General features: G+C 41.5%; 1 protein-coding gene across 2 annotated transcripts; it reads right to left on the bottom strand.

The window, feature by feature from the left end:
• Positions 1-609: 609 nt before the first annotated feature.
• On the bottom strand, positions 610-16,474 carry HEMGN (hemogen). Of its 2 annotated transcripts, none has more exons than XM_053562852.1 (4): positions 16,272-16,474; positions 13,395-13,488; positions 5,446-6,593; positions 610-1,751 (listed from the first exon to the last, which is right to left on the bottom strand). In XM_053562852.1, exons 1-4 carry the CDS (start codon positions 16,372-16,374, stop codon positions 1,645-1,647), a joined length of 1,452 nt encoding a protein of 483 aa, XP_053418827.1. In that variant the 5' UTR covers positions 16,375-16,474; the 3' UTR covers positions 610-1,644. The 2 variants fall into 2 exon arrangements, with proteins under 2 accessions (XP_053418827.1, XP_053418821.1); XM_053562846.1 differs by having other exon boundaries at positions 5,446-6,596; positions 16,272-16,468.
• Positions 16,475-16,686: the final 212 nt, after the last annotated feature.

Below are 16,686 nucleotides of genomic sequence, written 5' to 3'. Positions count from 1 at the left end.
TAGAGAATGTAGTACATACTACCTAGCACATTATTTTTGAGAAATAATTTTAGGATTATAGAAAAATAGCACATTCCTGTAATCTCAGCTACTTGGAAGGCTGAGGCAGGAGGATCACTTGAACCCAGGAGTTGCAGTGAGCTATGATAACACTATTCTAGTCCCAGCAACAGAGAGAGAGAAAAAAAAAAGTTAATATTGTAAATGTTCAGATTTAACATTAGGGTAAACTTGATGAAAGGTGTACAGGAACTTCTGTACTACTTGGGAGGCTGAGGCAGGAGGAAAAAACAAACAAAGGTATTCTTAGGTATGCAGAATTCTCTACCCTCTGTCTAATAATACAAGCTTTTCTGCATGCAAGACTACGTTTCATATGTAGGGTCCATATGAGACTACCGTTTCATATGGACCTACATTCTTCCCACCCTTCTCTGTGTCATACACAGTAATGCTGTTGACTTCATCTACGTAAATCCTTTCTGTCTTTCAAGGCTCTACCCATGCGTAATTTTCTCAGGTCACTCCAGCAAAAAGTGAACATTTTATTATATCTGCTATTCAAATAACACTAGCATTTACTGTTTTCTTTTGCAATATTTATTTTGTTTTATTCCTCCATGACTAGATTAAACCCCTGGTGGGCAAGAACTATGTGTTAAATCGGTCCTCTAACTTTCACAGTGTTTATTTAACATGATGCCACCTTACACAGGTAAGAGTATAATAATGATTTAATGTACATTTTGCACAAATGCAATATTTAAAAAGTAATAATAGACAAACCAAAATTCAGATACAAAAGTAAGATATATTCATTACTCCAAAATATCTTTAAGGTGTCCCAGAATAAGTATTACTAAAATTAACTGAAGAACCAACTGAAGTCTGAATAAAATGTTGATGCTACTGTTACGTTAAGAATTGAACAACATTTACAAGAAAATTATATACAGGCAGTTCCTGAGTTATAAACATCCAACTTACACACAACTCCTACTTATAAATGGAGGCTATCATTAAGTCCCTGAGCTACAAACGTCCAACTGAGCTGTGACTCATACTTACAAATGGAGGTTATTATGGGTAATAGGTAAATGTGCCTGTTCCAACTTACATACAAATTAAAGCTTAAGAACAAACCTACAGAATTTATCTCATTTATAACCCAGGGACTGCCTGTATTCCTCAAAATGTTAAGTGTTCAGACTTTTTTTTTTTTTAAGTGTTCAAACTTAATCGCTTAACCTGTTCTTTTTTTTTGCAGTTTTTGGCTGAGGCCGGGTTTGAACCCGCCACCTCCGGTATATGGGGCCGGCGCACTTAGTCTGTTCTTAAGAATTAATCAAATGTCTGTTCTTAGGGAGAAAATCAATTATTTCGTCTTTCCCCTTGTTTGTCTCTTCCTTCTGCTATTCTCCCCCCACCAAACACACACACACACACACACACGGAGGATATTGTTTATACAGTAGGGCCTAAAAAAATGTTAATTCTTTTTTTCAGATATGATTTATAAGTGGAAGAAAAAGCTAAGCTAAAATATTAATGAACACTGTAAATATTTCTACAATATTTTAAGAAAAATCACACAAATACTAATATGTATATTCCACTGGACTACAATTTTATGGTTGAGCATTGTTAAAAGAAAACAAAACTGTAGACATCATTTTCAGGAGGAATCTCTTGAGGAATGTTTATAATTGCTGGTATTTCTGGTTCTTCTGCTTTGAGTTTTTCTTTTATTTCTGTAAAATAAAATAAAATAGAAAAATAGATTCAATGAGTGGTATTGGGATGACTACCCATCTGAAGAAAAGCAACCCTACTTTATACCATGTACAAAAACAAATTTCAGAAGGATTAAATACTTAAACATGTACCATAAAGTTATGGAAACAATAGTATTTTTATAATCTTAGGATTCTAAGCAGGACACAGAGACCATAAACCATAAAGGAAAAGATTTACAGGTATGAATACATAAAAATTAAAATTCTATGTAGCAAAAACCACTATAAATAAAATTAAACCACAAATAACTGGAAAGAATATTTACAACATATGTGTAAGTAAATGTAACTATTAAACAGATATTTTAATCAATTAAGGCTCGGTGCCCGTAGCACAGTGGTTACGGCACCAGCCACATACATTGAGGCTGGCAGGTTCTAGCCCGGCCCGGGCCAGCTAAACAGCAATGACAACTGCAACAAGAAAATAGCTGGGCATATACTGTTTTGAGACAATTTATTAATCCATTCCTGGGTTGATGGGCATTTAGGTTGCTTCCACATAAAAATCGCATTTTTAATAATCATGAAAAGATGCCTAGTAGTATTAATTAAAAAGGAGTATTTAAGACAATTAGGTGGGGATTTATTTTTTATCCTAGAAGATAGGCAGAAGTTTTTTTTTGTTTGTTTGTTTGTTTTTTTGTAGAGACAGAGTTTCACTTTATTGCCCTCGGTAGAGTGCCGTGGCGTCACACAGCTCACAGCAACCTCCAACTCCTGGGCTTAGGCGATTCTCCTGCCTCAGCCTCCCGGGTAGCTGGGACTACAGGCGCCCGCCACAACACCCGGCTATTTTTTTGTTGAAGTTTGGCCGGGGCTGGGTTTGAACCCACCACCCTCGGTATATGGGGCCGGCGCCCTGCTCACTGAGCCACAGGTGCCACCCAGGCAGAAGTTTTTAAAATGTCATCGTGTGCAGTGCTGGCAAGCCTGTGAGGAAAAGGCACTTGTCTTGTGTGAATTGCTATATTTCTAGGGCCTGGTCTGATTGGATACATCCAAACTTTTAATGGGGTATCTTTTGGACCAGAAATTCGACTTCTAGGGAATGATCCTAAGGAAATAAGCAGGCAAATTTAAGCTTCCAGTGCTGAGTTTCCTTATATATAAAATGGGAGTAGCCAGATGTGTTGATTCACGCCTGTAATCCCAGCACTCTGGAAGGCGGATGTGGATGGATCACCTGAGCCCAGGAGTTTGAGACCAGCTTGAGTAAGAGTGAGACACACCTCTGCTAAAAATAAAAAACTAGCCTTGGGGAGCACCTGTGGCTGAAAGGAGTAGGGCCCTGGCCCCATATGCCAGAGGTGGTGGGTTCAAACAAAGCTCCAGCCAAAACTGCAGAAAAAAAAACTAGCCTGGCATTTTGGTGGGCACCTGTAGTCCCAGCTACTCAGGAGGCTGAGGCAAGAGAATCGCTTAAGCCCAGGAGTTTGAGGTTGCTGTGAGCTTAGATGTCATGACACTCTACCCAGGGTGACAGAGTGAGACTCTGCCTCAAAAAAAAAAATAGGGATATCATTTCTCTAGTAGGTTTTTAATATTGAATAAAATAATTCACAAAAAAATATTTAATGTCTCTGGCACATAGAAAGGTATCAAGTAAATGTTAGCTAAGTAAATGTTAACTCCCAATGATGCTCATTGAATATTGTCAAAATAATAAAACTTGACAATAACCTAAGTGTTCATCATTATAGGGATTGGTTGACTACATTACAGTACATACATACAGCACCATACTATTCAGTTAGTACAAAAGACATAAGATGGCTACAATATATGTAAGTGGGGGGAAAGTTATAGAATAGCATGTATATTCTTGTTTCATTTGTGGAGTTTTCAGAGGTTGTTTTGAGACAGAATCTCGCTATCACCACATCCAGAGTGCAATGGCTATCACAGCTCACTGCAATCTCAAACTCCTGGGCTCAAGCAATCCTGCCTCCTGCCCAAGCAGCTTGGACTGAAGGAATGTGCCACCATGCCTGACTAATTTTTCTATTTTTTGTAGAGATGAGGTCTTGCTCTTGTTCAGGCTGGTCTCAAACTCCTGACCTGGAGCAGTTCTTCCTCTGATCTCAAGCAATTGTTCTACCTTGGCCTCCCACAGTGCTAGGTTTACAGGCTGGTGTGGCCTTATCTCTTGAATAAAACATTAACATCAGGGATTAGGGAGAGAGGAGCTGGTACTAAAGGGGATTTTTTTATTCCACATCCACTTATATATTGCTTTACATTATTATCATGAACATTTATTACTTTTATAATCAGCTAAATATAGATATCCCCATTTGTTTGGTAAGATGAAACCCATACTAAAATGAGCATTAATTAATTGCCCATATCTACCTTTCTGGGTTTAGAATACCGCTGCTAGGAATGAAGATGCTGTGATAATCAGAGCTACTTCGGCAGCAGGGACCCCTGTCAGAGCAAGCAGTATTTCTATGTCTTCTTTGCAGGTAATTCATTTTAAAGTAGTTCCTCAAAATCTGTATTACTTGGAAGCCAACTAACACCACATTTTTGTTGAACTTATCTTTTAGGAGAAAAGGCAAATAAATTACCAAAGTTTCCTGGGAATAACTATAGTCTGATAGACTCAGCCCATTTCTTTTTTTTTTTTTGGCTGGGGCTGGGTTTGAACCTGCCACCTCTGGCATATGGGACTGGCGCCCTACTCCTTGAGCCACAGGTGCCACCCAACTCAGCCCATTTCTTATACTACAGTATCGTACAAAGAATTGAGGTTCTCAGATATGTTTCTGAGGGAAGTCAAATTAAAGAAAGGTCATCCACTCTTTTCCGAAAAAAAAAGTTTACATTATATTCAAAATACTGTGCTTAGTAAAAAGGTTTCTAGGAGCAAATATTGAAATAGAAATCATTTTTTGTAAACCTGATAAATCTCATGAGTTCCCTAGTAACAAGATCGATCATATTTTATATCTTGTTATCTCTGTGAGTACCTTGTATTACAAATGTAGTTGCCTTTAGTTTATCAAGAAAATTAAATTTCCTAGCAAAACATCATTCATCAAGACTTCTTCTTATCTAGACTACTGGTAATTGTCCTTTAAAATATCTTGCACAGGGCGGCGCCTGTGGCTCAGTGAGTAGGGCGCCGGCCCCGTATACTGAGGGTGGCGGGTTCGAACCCCGCCCCGGCCAAACTGCAACCAAAAAAAAAATAGCCGGGTGTTGTGGCGGGCGCCTGTAGTCCCAGCTATTCAGGAGGCTGAGGCAAGAGAATTGCTTAAGCCCAGGAGTTGGAGGTTGCTGTGAGCTGTCTGAGGCCACGGCACTCTACCGAGGACCACAAAGTGAGACTCTGTCTCTACAAAAAATAATTAATTAATTAAAAAAAATAAAATATCTTGCACATAATTCATTTCACTGACTATAGCTTCTCAAAATGGAGAGTGTGTACAAGTACCTACTGTACATTCTTGCCTTTTCAATTATTTTTTAAATTCTTTGGGAATGTGCCAAGGTGAATGTTGGTTGCACAAAAATATTTATTACTTGAAACTGGCCAACGATATTCATAGTACTCATTGAGATACCCATTGATTTTCAAAGGTTATAAATTGCTACTCTGAGATATACCTACCTCGGTGCTACATGTATAAACAGCCCTTACCTTGAGAAAACCCATAAACAGCCTTAGCATCTTCCCGGTGTACTTTAGGATCCCGGCGTTGGAGTGCACCTATTTCTTGCTGTGGTTCTGGAAGGCATTCTTTAGGCCTATCCTTATTTTCACATGTCTTAGAGGAGAGGTCTTCAGGCTCCAGCGTTTCTTGCTTTATTCCAGGTGAATATTCTTTGAGTGTGGGTGTTTCTTGGTATATTTTAGGTGAATATTTTCCAGGCCCAGGTGTTTCTTGATAGGTCGCAGGTGAATATTCTTCAGGCTGAGGTGTTTCTTGGATTGTCTTATGAGAGAGGGCTTTGTACACAGCAATTTCTTTATATGTTTTATGAGAAGAGTGTTCGGGTTCAACTGTTTCTGGGTATGTTTTTGTAGAGAGGTCTTTGGGCACAGCTATTTCTTGTGTTTTCGGAAAGAAGCCTTCATTCTCAGCTATTTGTTGGTCTGATTCAGCATTGTATTCTTCTGGTGCTTCTGTTTTTTGGTATGCATCGAGAGCATAGCCTTCAGGCACATCTAGTTTGGGGGATGCCTTAGGAGCGCATCCTTCCAGGTCAGCTGTGTCTTCAGAGGTTGTACGAGGAAGAGCTTTGAGTACAGCTATTTCTTGGAACATTAAAGGAGTGAAGTCTTGAAGTTCAGTTGTATCCTGGCACGTTTTGAGAGGATGATCTTGAAGTACAGCTATTTCCTGGCACATTTTAGGAGTGAGGTCTCCAGGCCCAGCTGTATCCTGGCACGTTTTGACAGGATGGTCTTGAAGTACAGCTATTTCCTGGCACATTTCGGGAGCAAGGTCTTCAGGTTCAGCCATATGTTGGCATGTTTCAGAAGAATTGTTTTGTACTACTGTTTCTTGGTACTCAGAAGAATTTTCCTGATGTGTAATGCTTCCTTGATGTATTTCAGAAAAATGTTCTTTGGGCACAACTTCTCGTGGGGAGGCTACCAAAGGAAGGGCTTCAGTTACACTTTCCGGTAGCTCGGCTTCTTTCTCTGTAGGTGCCAGTGCTTGTTCCATAATTTCCTTTTCTATTGGCGACTGAGGTTCCATTTTCAGTTCTGTATTTTGTTTTCTCTTTCTGCTTCTTTGATTTCTTTTTCCTGTTCTCTGATATTTGCGTTTTTTCTGTTCTCTGCTGAGAGATCAGAATTAGTGTCAGCAGTGGTGCTACAGAATTCAAATAAATGGTTGTAATAATAGTCCCACATCCCCCACTGCCATGTTGCACTGTGACATTGAACAAGTCACTTAATCTTTCTGAGTCTCAATCTCCTTGTTTGTAAAATGCAGGAGTAGTGTTAATGTTCTCAATTCTTAAGAAAGGGTATGTCTCCATGGTGCCTCTAGCTCAAGTGGCTAAGGTGCCAGCCACATACACCAGAGCTGGTGGGTTCGAATCCAGCCTGGGCCTGCCAAACAACAATGACAACTACAACCAAAAGATGGCTGGGCATTGTGGTGGGTGCCTGTAGTCCCAGCTACTTGGGAGTCTGAGGCAAGAGAATCGCTTAAGCCCAGGAGTTTGAGGTTGCTGTCAGCTGTGATGCCACGGCACTCTACCCAGGGTGATAGCTTGAGACTCTGTCTCAAAAAAAAAAGAAAGATTCATATTGTATATGAAACCCGCACATTGTACCCCTTGATTGCACTAAGGTACACAGCTATGATTTAACAATAAAAAAAATTTTTTCTAAAAAAAAAAAAAAAAGAAAGGGTATGCCTCTCCAGGACATTTTGCTTTGATGCCTTGCTCAACAGGAGTCTTCTTGGTGAAGGTGGTGTATTATATGATAGCATATAATTAAATCTTGGTTATGGAAAATGGATATTTCCCATGATAAATCAATAGATTGGCATTCTTATTTATACACTAGTTTCTTTGCATTTAGTCTGTGCAAATTAGCCTCACTACTCTGGGATAAACTGAACAGTTCTGTTTCCAGATCGGCAATCCAGACACAGCTCATCATCTGTGCAGGTTGCAGGTGGATGATATATATAGCTTATCACATACAATATCTGGTGTAAAAATGATATGTTGCTACAGTACATATCAAATGAGATCTACTGTCAGCTGGGTCAAAGCCTGCAAAAACATTTCTTGATGTTAGGAAGCCTGGCAGGAAGGCATGGGTGGCCATATCATAACGATTCCTAATAAATAGATTAAAGATGAAAGGGTATACATGGAAATTGCAGCCAATGACAAATTGTTAAACACTACAAATATAACTAAATACAGATGGCTAATACAGATGGGCTGGAGAGAAGTACTATAAATAAGCATTTCATCATTTTTCTAAACCCACTGAAATTTCTTTCCATGTTACCAGCTCCCTGGAGCCTTCTCTAACCGACACAGGCCTGAACTGCTCCCTACCTGTTTAGCACCCTTACAGGATTTACCCAGTGTCATGATAAAGGCAGAGAACATAGGCTGCCTCACACTGTAGTTCTGAAAAAATCCTATTTCTTTTAGTAAAGTTGACATTCTTTGGAGATAAAACCAATTTTTTTTTATCTTTATAGTGCTCATACTTCCTTGCACATTTACAGAATGTATACCCTGTGTACTTTTGTATATGCTTGAAGATTTCCCCATAATATTATTATTATTTCCCCATAATAAAAATTTTTTTTTTTTTTTTTTTGTAGAGACAGGGTCTCACTTTATGGCTCTCGGTAGAGCTCACAGCATGGCCATACACAGCTCACAGCAACCTCCAACTCCTGGGCTTAAGCAATTCTCTTGCCTCAGCCTCCCGAGTAGCTGGGACTACAGGCGCCCGCCACAACGCCTGGCTATTTTTTGGTTGCAGTTTCGCCGGGGCCAGGTTTGAACCCGTCACTCTCGGTATATGGGGCCAGCGCCCTACCGACTGAGCCACAGGCGCCGCCCAATAAAAAAATTTTTTAAAGACAGTTTGAAGTCAATATCAAAAGGCTATATGTATAATAGGACAGTCAAAAATAAATATTCAAAATTATATTTTAAAAAAAGGAAATCTAGGGCGGCACCTGTGGCTCAAGGAGTAGGGTGCCGGTCCCATATGCTGGAGGTGGCGGGTTCAAACCCAGCCCCGGCCAAAAAAAAAAAAAAAGGAAATCTACAGATGATGGTTATGGCACATAAGCTTTTTTTTTTGAGAGTCTCACTATGTCGTCCTCAGTAGAGTGCTGTAGCATCACAGATCACAGCAATCTCAAACTCTTGGGCTTAAGAGTTTCTCTTGCCTTAGCCTCCCAAGAACCTGGGACTGCAGGCGCCCACCACAATGCCTGGCTATTTTTTTTTTTTGGTTGTAGTTGTCATTGTTGTTTGGTAGGCCCGGGCTGGATTCGAACCTGCCAGCTTCAGTGTATGTGGCTGGCGCCCTAGCCGCTGAGCTACAGGCACCGAGCCGGCACTTAAGCATTTTTAACTATTATTCCAAGTAACCAAGGACAAGATAATTATAAAGTTGTCAATTTTTTTTTTTTTTTTTGTAGAGACAAGAGTCTCACTGTACAGCCCTCAGGTAGAGTGCTGTGGCGTCACATGGCTCACAGCAACCTCTAACTCCTGGGCTTACGCGATTCTCCTGCCTCAGCCTCCAGAGCAGCAGCTGGGACTACAGGCTCCCGCCACAACGCCCGGCTATTTTCTTTTTTTTTTTTTTTTTGTAGAGACAGAGTCTCACTGTACCGCCCTCGGGTAGAGTGCCGTGGCATCACACCGCTCACAGCAACCTCTTAACTCTTGGGCTTACGCGATTCTCTTGCCTCAGCCTCCCGAGCAGCTGGGACTACAGGCGCCCGCCACAACGCCTGGCTTATTTTTTGGTTGCAGTTTGGCCGGGGCTGGGTTTGAACCCACCACCCTCCGCATATGGGGCTGGCGCCCTACTCACTGAGCCACAGGCGCCACCCCCCGGCTATTTTCTTTGTTGCAGTTTGGCCGGGGCTGGGTTTGAACCCGCCACCCTCAGCATATGGGGCCGGCGCCCTACTCACTGAGCCTCAGGCGCCGCCCAAAGTTGTCAAATTTTTAAAAAGATAATATATCTTAATTCCTCAGGAAACAATTACTTTTTCTGAGATATTATTAAGTCCTATAAACAACTTGTTATTTAGATCTCTAGATGAGGAAATCTGAGTAACATAGTGGTTCATATCTTCTCTGGTAGTTTTTAAAAAGATACAGAAATATCTATGAGGCATGAACTTTAGTCTACATTATAACTGTGGGAAAGTTAAACCCTCTGCACCTTGGTTGCCTTAATGGTAAAATAGGGTAAATAATATCTGCTCAATTTCATGTGGTAGTTATAAAAATTACATAAAATAACTTATGTGACTGAATTACTGAAATAGAAATTAATACTAATACTAATACAAGAAACACTTAAGTACTTCCTAAATGGCTGGCAGTGTTTTTAGTAATTTTTTTTTTTTTTTTTGTAGAGACAAGAGTCTCACTTTATCGCCCTCGGCAGAGTGTTGTTGCGTCACAGCTCACAGCAATCTCCAACTCCTGGGCTTAGGCAATTCTCTTGCCTCAGCCTCCCGAGTAGCTGGGACTACAGGCACCCACCACAATGCCCGGCTATTTTTTGTTGAAGTTTGGCCGGGGCTGGGTTTGAACCCGCCACCCTCGGTATATGGGGCTGGCGCCCTACTCACTGAGCCACGGGCACCGCCCCAGTAATTTATTTATTCTGTTATCTCATATAATCTTTACATAAACCCACGAGGCAAATACTCTTATCTCCATTTTGTAGATGACAAAACTGAGGCACAGAGAAGTTGAGTAACTTGTCCAAGGTCAACGCCTAGGAAGTAGAACAGCCAAGCTTCAAATCTGGTCATTCTGGCTTCAACCACTGGGCTCATAAGTATACATTGTGCTGCTTCTCTCAGAAACTGCTAAGGTTTCACTGTGTGCAGTATGTTTTAGTGAGAAAAGGGGACACAGCCCTCAGCAGTAGAGAGACTTGTCCAGAGCAAGTCCAGCCAGCTGCCAAGAGGCTAACCAAAGTGTCATCCACTTCAGTGAATTCTCAGCCTTATTCCCTCAGCCCAGCAAGCTGGAAAGCCATTTCTGTCAGGGGCCGAGCTCCTCAACCAGGCTCAAAGAGGCTGATGCACAAACGTAAAGACCAGCTTTTAAATTAACAGAGAAAAATACAAGTTTTGCAGTAGAGAATACCTAGGTTGGCAAATAAATAACACTCTCTGTAGATAAGTACTTAGAAAGCCATGTAATAGTGAAAGATTGCTTAGTGGGTATAGAATTCAGGGAACTGGGTGGCGCCTGTGGCTCAGTCGGTAAGGCGCCAGCCCCATATACCGAGGGTGGCAGGTTCAAACCCAGCCCCGGCCAAATTGCAACCAAAAAATAACCGGGCGTTGTGGCAGGCGCCTGTAGTCCCAGCTACTAGGGAAGCTGAGGCAAGAGAATCGCTGAAGCCCAGGAGTTGCAGGTTGCTGTGAGCTGTGTGATGCCACGGCACTCTACCGAGGGCCATAAAGTGAGACTCTGTCTCTACAAAAAAAAAATAAATAAAAATAAAAAAAGAATTCAGGGAACTAATTGGATAATCTTCAACAATCACCCACCGCAGGACCCAAATGCAGAAGTCTGTGTGTGCTATACAATCATGTATGTATTCCTAAAAAAAAAAAATCTCACTTTCTGCCAAGTCATGCATTAAATAGTAACGGTGGTTGTGGGCAGGAAGGGGAGCAGGGAACAGGCTTGGGACAAATAATTTAAAAACTAGCCAACTTTTTAACACTAACAGAAACAATAATTGATACCAGGGGAGACAACTTGGATGGTACAGACTGGCAGCTTGCAATGCCTAGAGGCTGCCTCAGAGGATAGTAAAAATGCAAAAGAGCAATGGTGTCACTGCAGGTTTACAGATGAAACCCTGAGCTCAGAGCTTGGAGCCAGCAGGGCTGCCATTAAGCACAGGAGGAAGCACTGCAGCTGCCACGTGGTGGAGAGCTCTGCAAGCCGGCAAGGTGCCTCTCTGGGGAGGGAGCCCTGAGTGCGGGCTGGAAAGGAGTCCGTATGTGCAGCAGCCATGCTGAGGCTTTTTTCTTTACAGGTTTAAATTCTATTCACACTATTCTGCCTTTTTTTTTTTTTTTTAACTAGGAAAAAACCATGCACTAACACAATGCCCACATTATGCTGACATCATTCTCCTATTTACCAATCATATGCGAGCTGATTGGTTTTCTAGAAACATCTATTGTAGCAGAACAGACAGTTCTCAGTCCATAGTGGGAGTTGGAGGACCACCGTCTTAAGAAAAGTGCTTTGCTTAAATCAGTGGGGGTGATTTTACCCACCTCTTCCCCACTCTATCCCAGAAGGCATTTGACAATTTGGGTTGTCTGATGACATTTTGGTTGTCACAGCTGGGTTAGAAGGGGTTCTTTCTTGGCATCTAGAGGCCAGAAAATGCTACAAAACATCAACAATGCACAGGATTTGGCTCGGTGCCTGTAGCTCAGTGGCTATACACTGGAGCTGGCCGGTTTCAACCCATCCCAGGCCTGCCAAATAATGACAACTACAACCAAAAAATAGGCGGGTGTTGTGGCAGGCACCTGTAGTCCCAGCTACTGAGGAGGCTGAGGCAAGAAGATCACTTAAGCCCAAGAGTTTGAGGTTGCTGTGATCTGTGACGCCACGGCATTCTACCCAGGGCGACATAGTGAGACTCTGTCTCAACAAAAAAACTAAAACAAAAAACAATGCACAGGACTACATTCCACAACAAATAATTATCCTGCCCACAGTGTCAACAGTGGATGTAGAAACTTTGGCTTAGGTGGATTCTATGCTTTGGGCTCTTTAGGCTCCCTTTTCTAAATAAGCAGGTCCCCCAGTCATCACAGTCCTATAATTTATAGGATGTTTCTAGATGGATGTAATTAGATGCTGCCTAATATATGATCATGTTAATCATGTTCTTGTACTCCCTCCCCAAGTTTACATGAAGGTGACTTTGGAGACTACTCCCTCCCCAAGTTTACATGTAGGTAAACTCTGTCACTAATTAACAGATAGTGTTTTGGTTTACCTCATGGAGAGTTAATCACACCCATTCAGTAAGGATTGTACTAACAAGAAGCTAGAACAATCTTGGAGGCTTCTCAATGATGTTTCCCACTCCCAACAAGATGCTTATCTGTTATACTATCATAGTAGCTCAATGCAGTTTTCTCTTCAATATAATTCAGTTGCCTGCTGCTTTTTTTTTTTTTTTTTTTTTTTATAGAGACAGAGTTTCACTTTATGGCCCTGGGTAGAATGCCGTGGCATCACACAGCTCACAGCAACCTCCAACTCCTGGGCTTAAGCAATTCTCTTGCCTCAGCCTCCCAAGCAGCTGGGACTACAACGCCCGGCTATTTTTTTGTTGCAGTTCGGCGCTGCTGGGTTTGAACCCGCCACCCTCGGTATATGGGGCCGGTGCCTTACCGACTGAGCCACAGGTGCCGCCCTCCTTTTTTTTTTTTTTTTGAGACAGAGCCTCAAGCTGTCGCCCTGGGTAGAGTGCCATGGCATTACAGCTCACAGCAACCTCCAACTCCTGGGCTCAAGTGATTCTCTTGCCTCAGCCTCCCAAGTAGCTGGGACTACAGGCGCCTGCCACAACACCCGGCTATTTTTTTTTTCTTGGTTGTAGCCGTCATTGGTGTTTGGCGGGCCCGGGCTGGATTCGAACCCACCACCTCAGGTGTATGTGGCTGGCGCCTTAGCCACTTGATCCACAGGCGCTGAACCTAGTTTCCTTTTTTTAAGAATAAAATAAAGTAATTTATAGGATTTTTTGGAAAGATAAAATACAATATGTAAAAGTGAACAGCATTACTTGACATATAACGTATGCTCAGTAAATGTAGTTTCTTTTCCCTTGTGGTGATACCATACCCAGAGAGCCATTGTGAAGTTTGATTTTCTTGTAATTCAGCTTTTCTTTTTCTGAGTTGTTCTCTGTTTCGCAAACTCCAATTTCCAATGACTTCTATAGGATCAAAATGAAAGTTATTAGAGAAAGTGATAAACTATGACATTTACCAGTAAAAAGGGTCCTACAGCCAAGTGGCGGAATCCCTATGTTAGATTTTTCTCCCAGCTTTTTGAGAACAAGGACGGTATCCTTGTATCCCTAGAGAAAGACTGGGAGCATTCAGTAAACATTTTTGAATGAAAAGGTCCATAGTATTTATTTGTACATAAGTATGCTACCAACCTATTCATTTCTTTAAAATAATTTTTTTTTTTTTTTTGTAGAGACAGAGTCTCACTTTATGGCCCTCGGTAGAGGGCCGTGGCCTCACATAGCTCACGGCAACCTTCAACTCCTGGGCTTAAGCGATTCTCTTGCCTCAGCCTCCCGAGTAGCTGGGACTACAGGCACCCGCCACAACGCCGGGCTATTTTTTGGTTGCAGTTTGGCCGGGGCCGGGTTTGAACCCGCCACCTTCGGTATATGGGGCCGGCACCTTACCGACTGAGTCACAGGCGCCGCCCTCTTTAAAATAATTTTTATATGTTTTACAGATAATGTAAACAATCCGCCATGTTCTACAATCTTTTTCTTTTTTTTTTTGTGGTTTTTGGCTGGGGCTAGGTTTGAACCCGCCACCTCCGGCATATGGGACCAGCGCCCTACTCCTTGAGCCACAGGCGCCACCCAAAGAAATTGAGCCTGAGCTGATTTGTAGTTCTTGGTTATGATTTTATTTTTATTATTATTTTTTACTTCTATTATAGGTTTTTGGCCGGGGCTAGGTTTGAACCTGCCACCTCCGGCATATGGGACCAGCGCCCTACTCCTTGAGCCACAGGCGCCGCCTGACAATCTTTAACATGTTAATCTATTTTCATGTTATTTCTATTCCATCCAGTCCCTAAGTTACACAAAGTTGTAATACAGGGTATTATGAAGTTGTAATATAAGGTACCACAATTTTATCTTTTTTTAACCTAACATTATATTGGAATTATTTTCCATGATATAGTCTTCATAATTATAATTTTAATGATGATATGATACTTAATCTAGTTGATGTTTTCTCATTTACCCATTCTACCTATATCGAGCCTTTAGGTTGTTGCTAGTTGTTTTTTGCCTGTATGTCAAATTATAATAAGTATATTCAATAGCCGGGCGTTGTGGCGGGCGCCTGTAGTCCCAGCTACTCGGGAGGCTGAGGCAAGAGAATCGCTTAAGCCCAGGAGTTGGAGGTTGCTGTGAGCTGTGTGATGCTGTGGCACTCTACCAAGGGCCATAAAGTGAGACTCTGTCTCTACAAAAAAAAAAAAAAGTATATTGATTGCATACAGCTTTTGGGGGGGATTTTTTTTTCCTTAGGATTGTGTTTCTTGATGTTCTTTGGAAAATTAAGGGTATTATCAAAATAGATTCTGCTCATTCAAATTGGAGAAAAGTTAGTGGGTCTTTCTTTGATATAGAATTTCTTAGAGCCTGGGGAGTGATGCATTAAGACCTCCAAAAGATAGAACATGTCCCCTGAACCACGGTGCCTTTTGTTCTTATGACACGGGTTCTTGATGGGGAAAAAAATTATACCTTTATTTGTATTGATCTCTAATTAAATTTATAATTTCCTACAACTATCAATGTAGGCATCAAACCACAGTAGGTTAAGCAGTGTGTGACTTTGTCACCAAAAGAAATCACAGATTTTTTTCATCCATTATACTCACTGCAGATACCTTAAAATGTCATTTATAGAATATGATTTATTTGACTTGTGATTAGACCCACCTCACTGAATCTTGTTATTTAATACATCTATAAATAAGCACATATGCACAGTATTACTGTATCACTATTTTTTTTTATTAATTTTGTGTGTGTGTGTGGTTTTTGGCCGGGGCTAGGTTTGAACCAGCCACCTCCGGCATATGGGACCGGCGCCCTACTCCTTGAGCCACAGGCGCGGCCCCACTATTTTTATTAATTTTGATAATTATATGTTTTTTAATTTTTGAGGGATTCATCTGAGTGCCAGTGAGATCCATAGAACAAAATAGCTTAGTTTATCTTAATGCTAAGGACTCTGCAAAATACTTTGAGAAATGCTGCTTTAGGGCAGATCCAAGGACCGAGATTAGTGAGTCAAAGAAAAGCAGTATAACTTTTCTAAAAGTTACACTAAATTTACACTACCATAGAAGTATATGGGTGAACTTGTTTTACCACAACCATCCAGTATTGGATATCTTTCATATAAGTATATTTCTTTTTTTCTTTTTTTTTAGAGACAGAGTCTTACTGTGTCATCTGTGGTGTGGTGTCACAGCTCTGACACCACTCTGTTGCTGTGGTGTCACAGCTCTCAGCAACCTCAAACTCTTAGGCTTAGGAGATTCTCTTGTCTCAGCCTCCCAAGTAGCTGGGACTACAGACGCCTGCCACAACACCTGGATATTTTTTTGTTGCATTTGTCATTGTTGTTTAGCTGGCCTGGGCCAGTTCGAACCTGCCAGCCTCAGTGCATGTGGCCAGCACCGTAACCACTGTGCTATGGGTGGCAAGCCAAAGTATATTTTCTTATTAACAATTTATTTATTATTACCTTATGTTTCTCTGGCTTATTAGAATCTTAGCACTAAAAGACACATCAGGAAGTTTCATAGCCCTAGTTCTTCCCACCTAAGGTTACATGAATGTACTCAATTATGCCTCTTTTTCTGCTGGATTCATAAAGAAGAGGAAAATAATCATAGCTCCAATTCTTCCCCACAGCCACCATCTCTTGAGGTCTTTTTCATTACCTGGAGCAGCGTTCTCTTCTTGATGAAGATCAGGTGTCAGATGGTTCCTCCCATGAGATTTGTCCTTTCCCAAATCCACCTTGCTGCAATGCCTTCCTGCCATTTGGTCTGACTTCCACAAGCAGCCTAAACACTTTTTTAAAATATCAAAAACAACTAACACTTAAACCACACACACGCACACACACACACAAATTTGCCTGTCACTTGACTTCCCGCCTAAAAGTTTTATCTGGTTGGACCACAACTGCAGGCTAATTCTCTTTTCTTTATCACACTGCACAGGTGCAAGTAGGGGAAATGGCTGGCACTAGCAACCTCTAGCATAAGTTGCTATTTATACAGGGAATCCCTCTGGCCACAGCCTGGCATGGCACAGCCTCCAGTTCAGCAGCCATTTGGGTCTACCTGCGAG

Source organism: Nycticebus coucang, chromosome 2 (genome assembly GCF_027406575.1).
Source record: "Nycticebus coucang isolate mNycCou1 chromosome 2, mNycCou1.pri, whole genome shotgun sequence".
Classification (NCBI taxonomy): domain Eukaryota; kingdom Metazoa; phylum Chordata; class Mammalia; order Primates; family Lorisidae; genus Nycticebus; species Nycticebus coucang.
The sequence above is the reverse complement of the archived record's forward strand: the minus strand, read 5'-3'. Positions and strand labels throughout refer to the sequence as shown.

What these genes read in the sequence shown, in the direction of transcription:
- HEMGN (XM_053562846.1), bottom strand. Translation starts at nt 16,374, where the DNA reads ATGGCAGGAAGGCATTGCAGCAAGGTGGATTTGGGAAAGGACAAATCT. An exon ending in AGAAGAGAACGCTGCTCCAG is followed by an intron (nt 13,489 to 16,271) that starts GTAATGAAAAAG and finishes TTGATCCTATAG; the next exon opens with AAGTCATTGGAAATTGGAGT. An exon ending in TGTTTATGGGTTTTCTCAAG is followed by an intron (nt 1,752 to 5,445) that starts GTAAGGGCTGTT and finishes TTTATTTTACAG; the next exon opens with AAATAAAAGAAAAACTCAAA.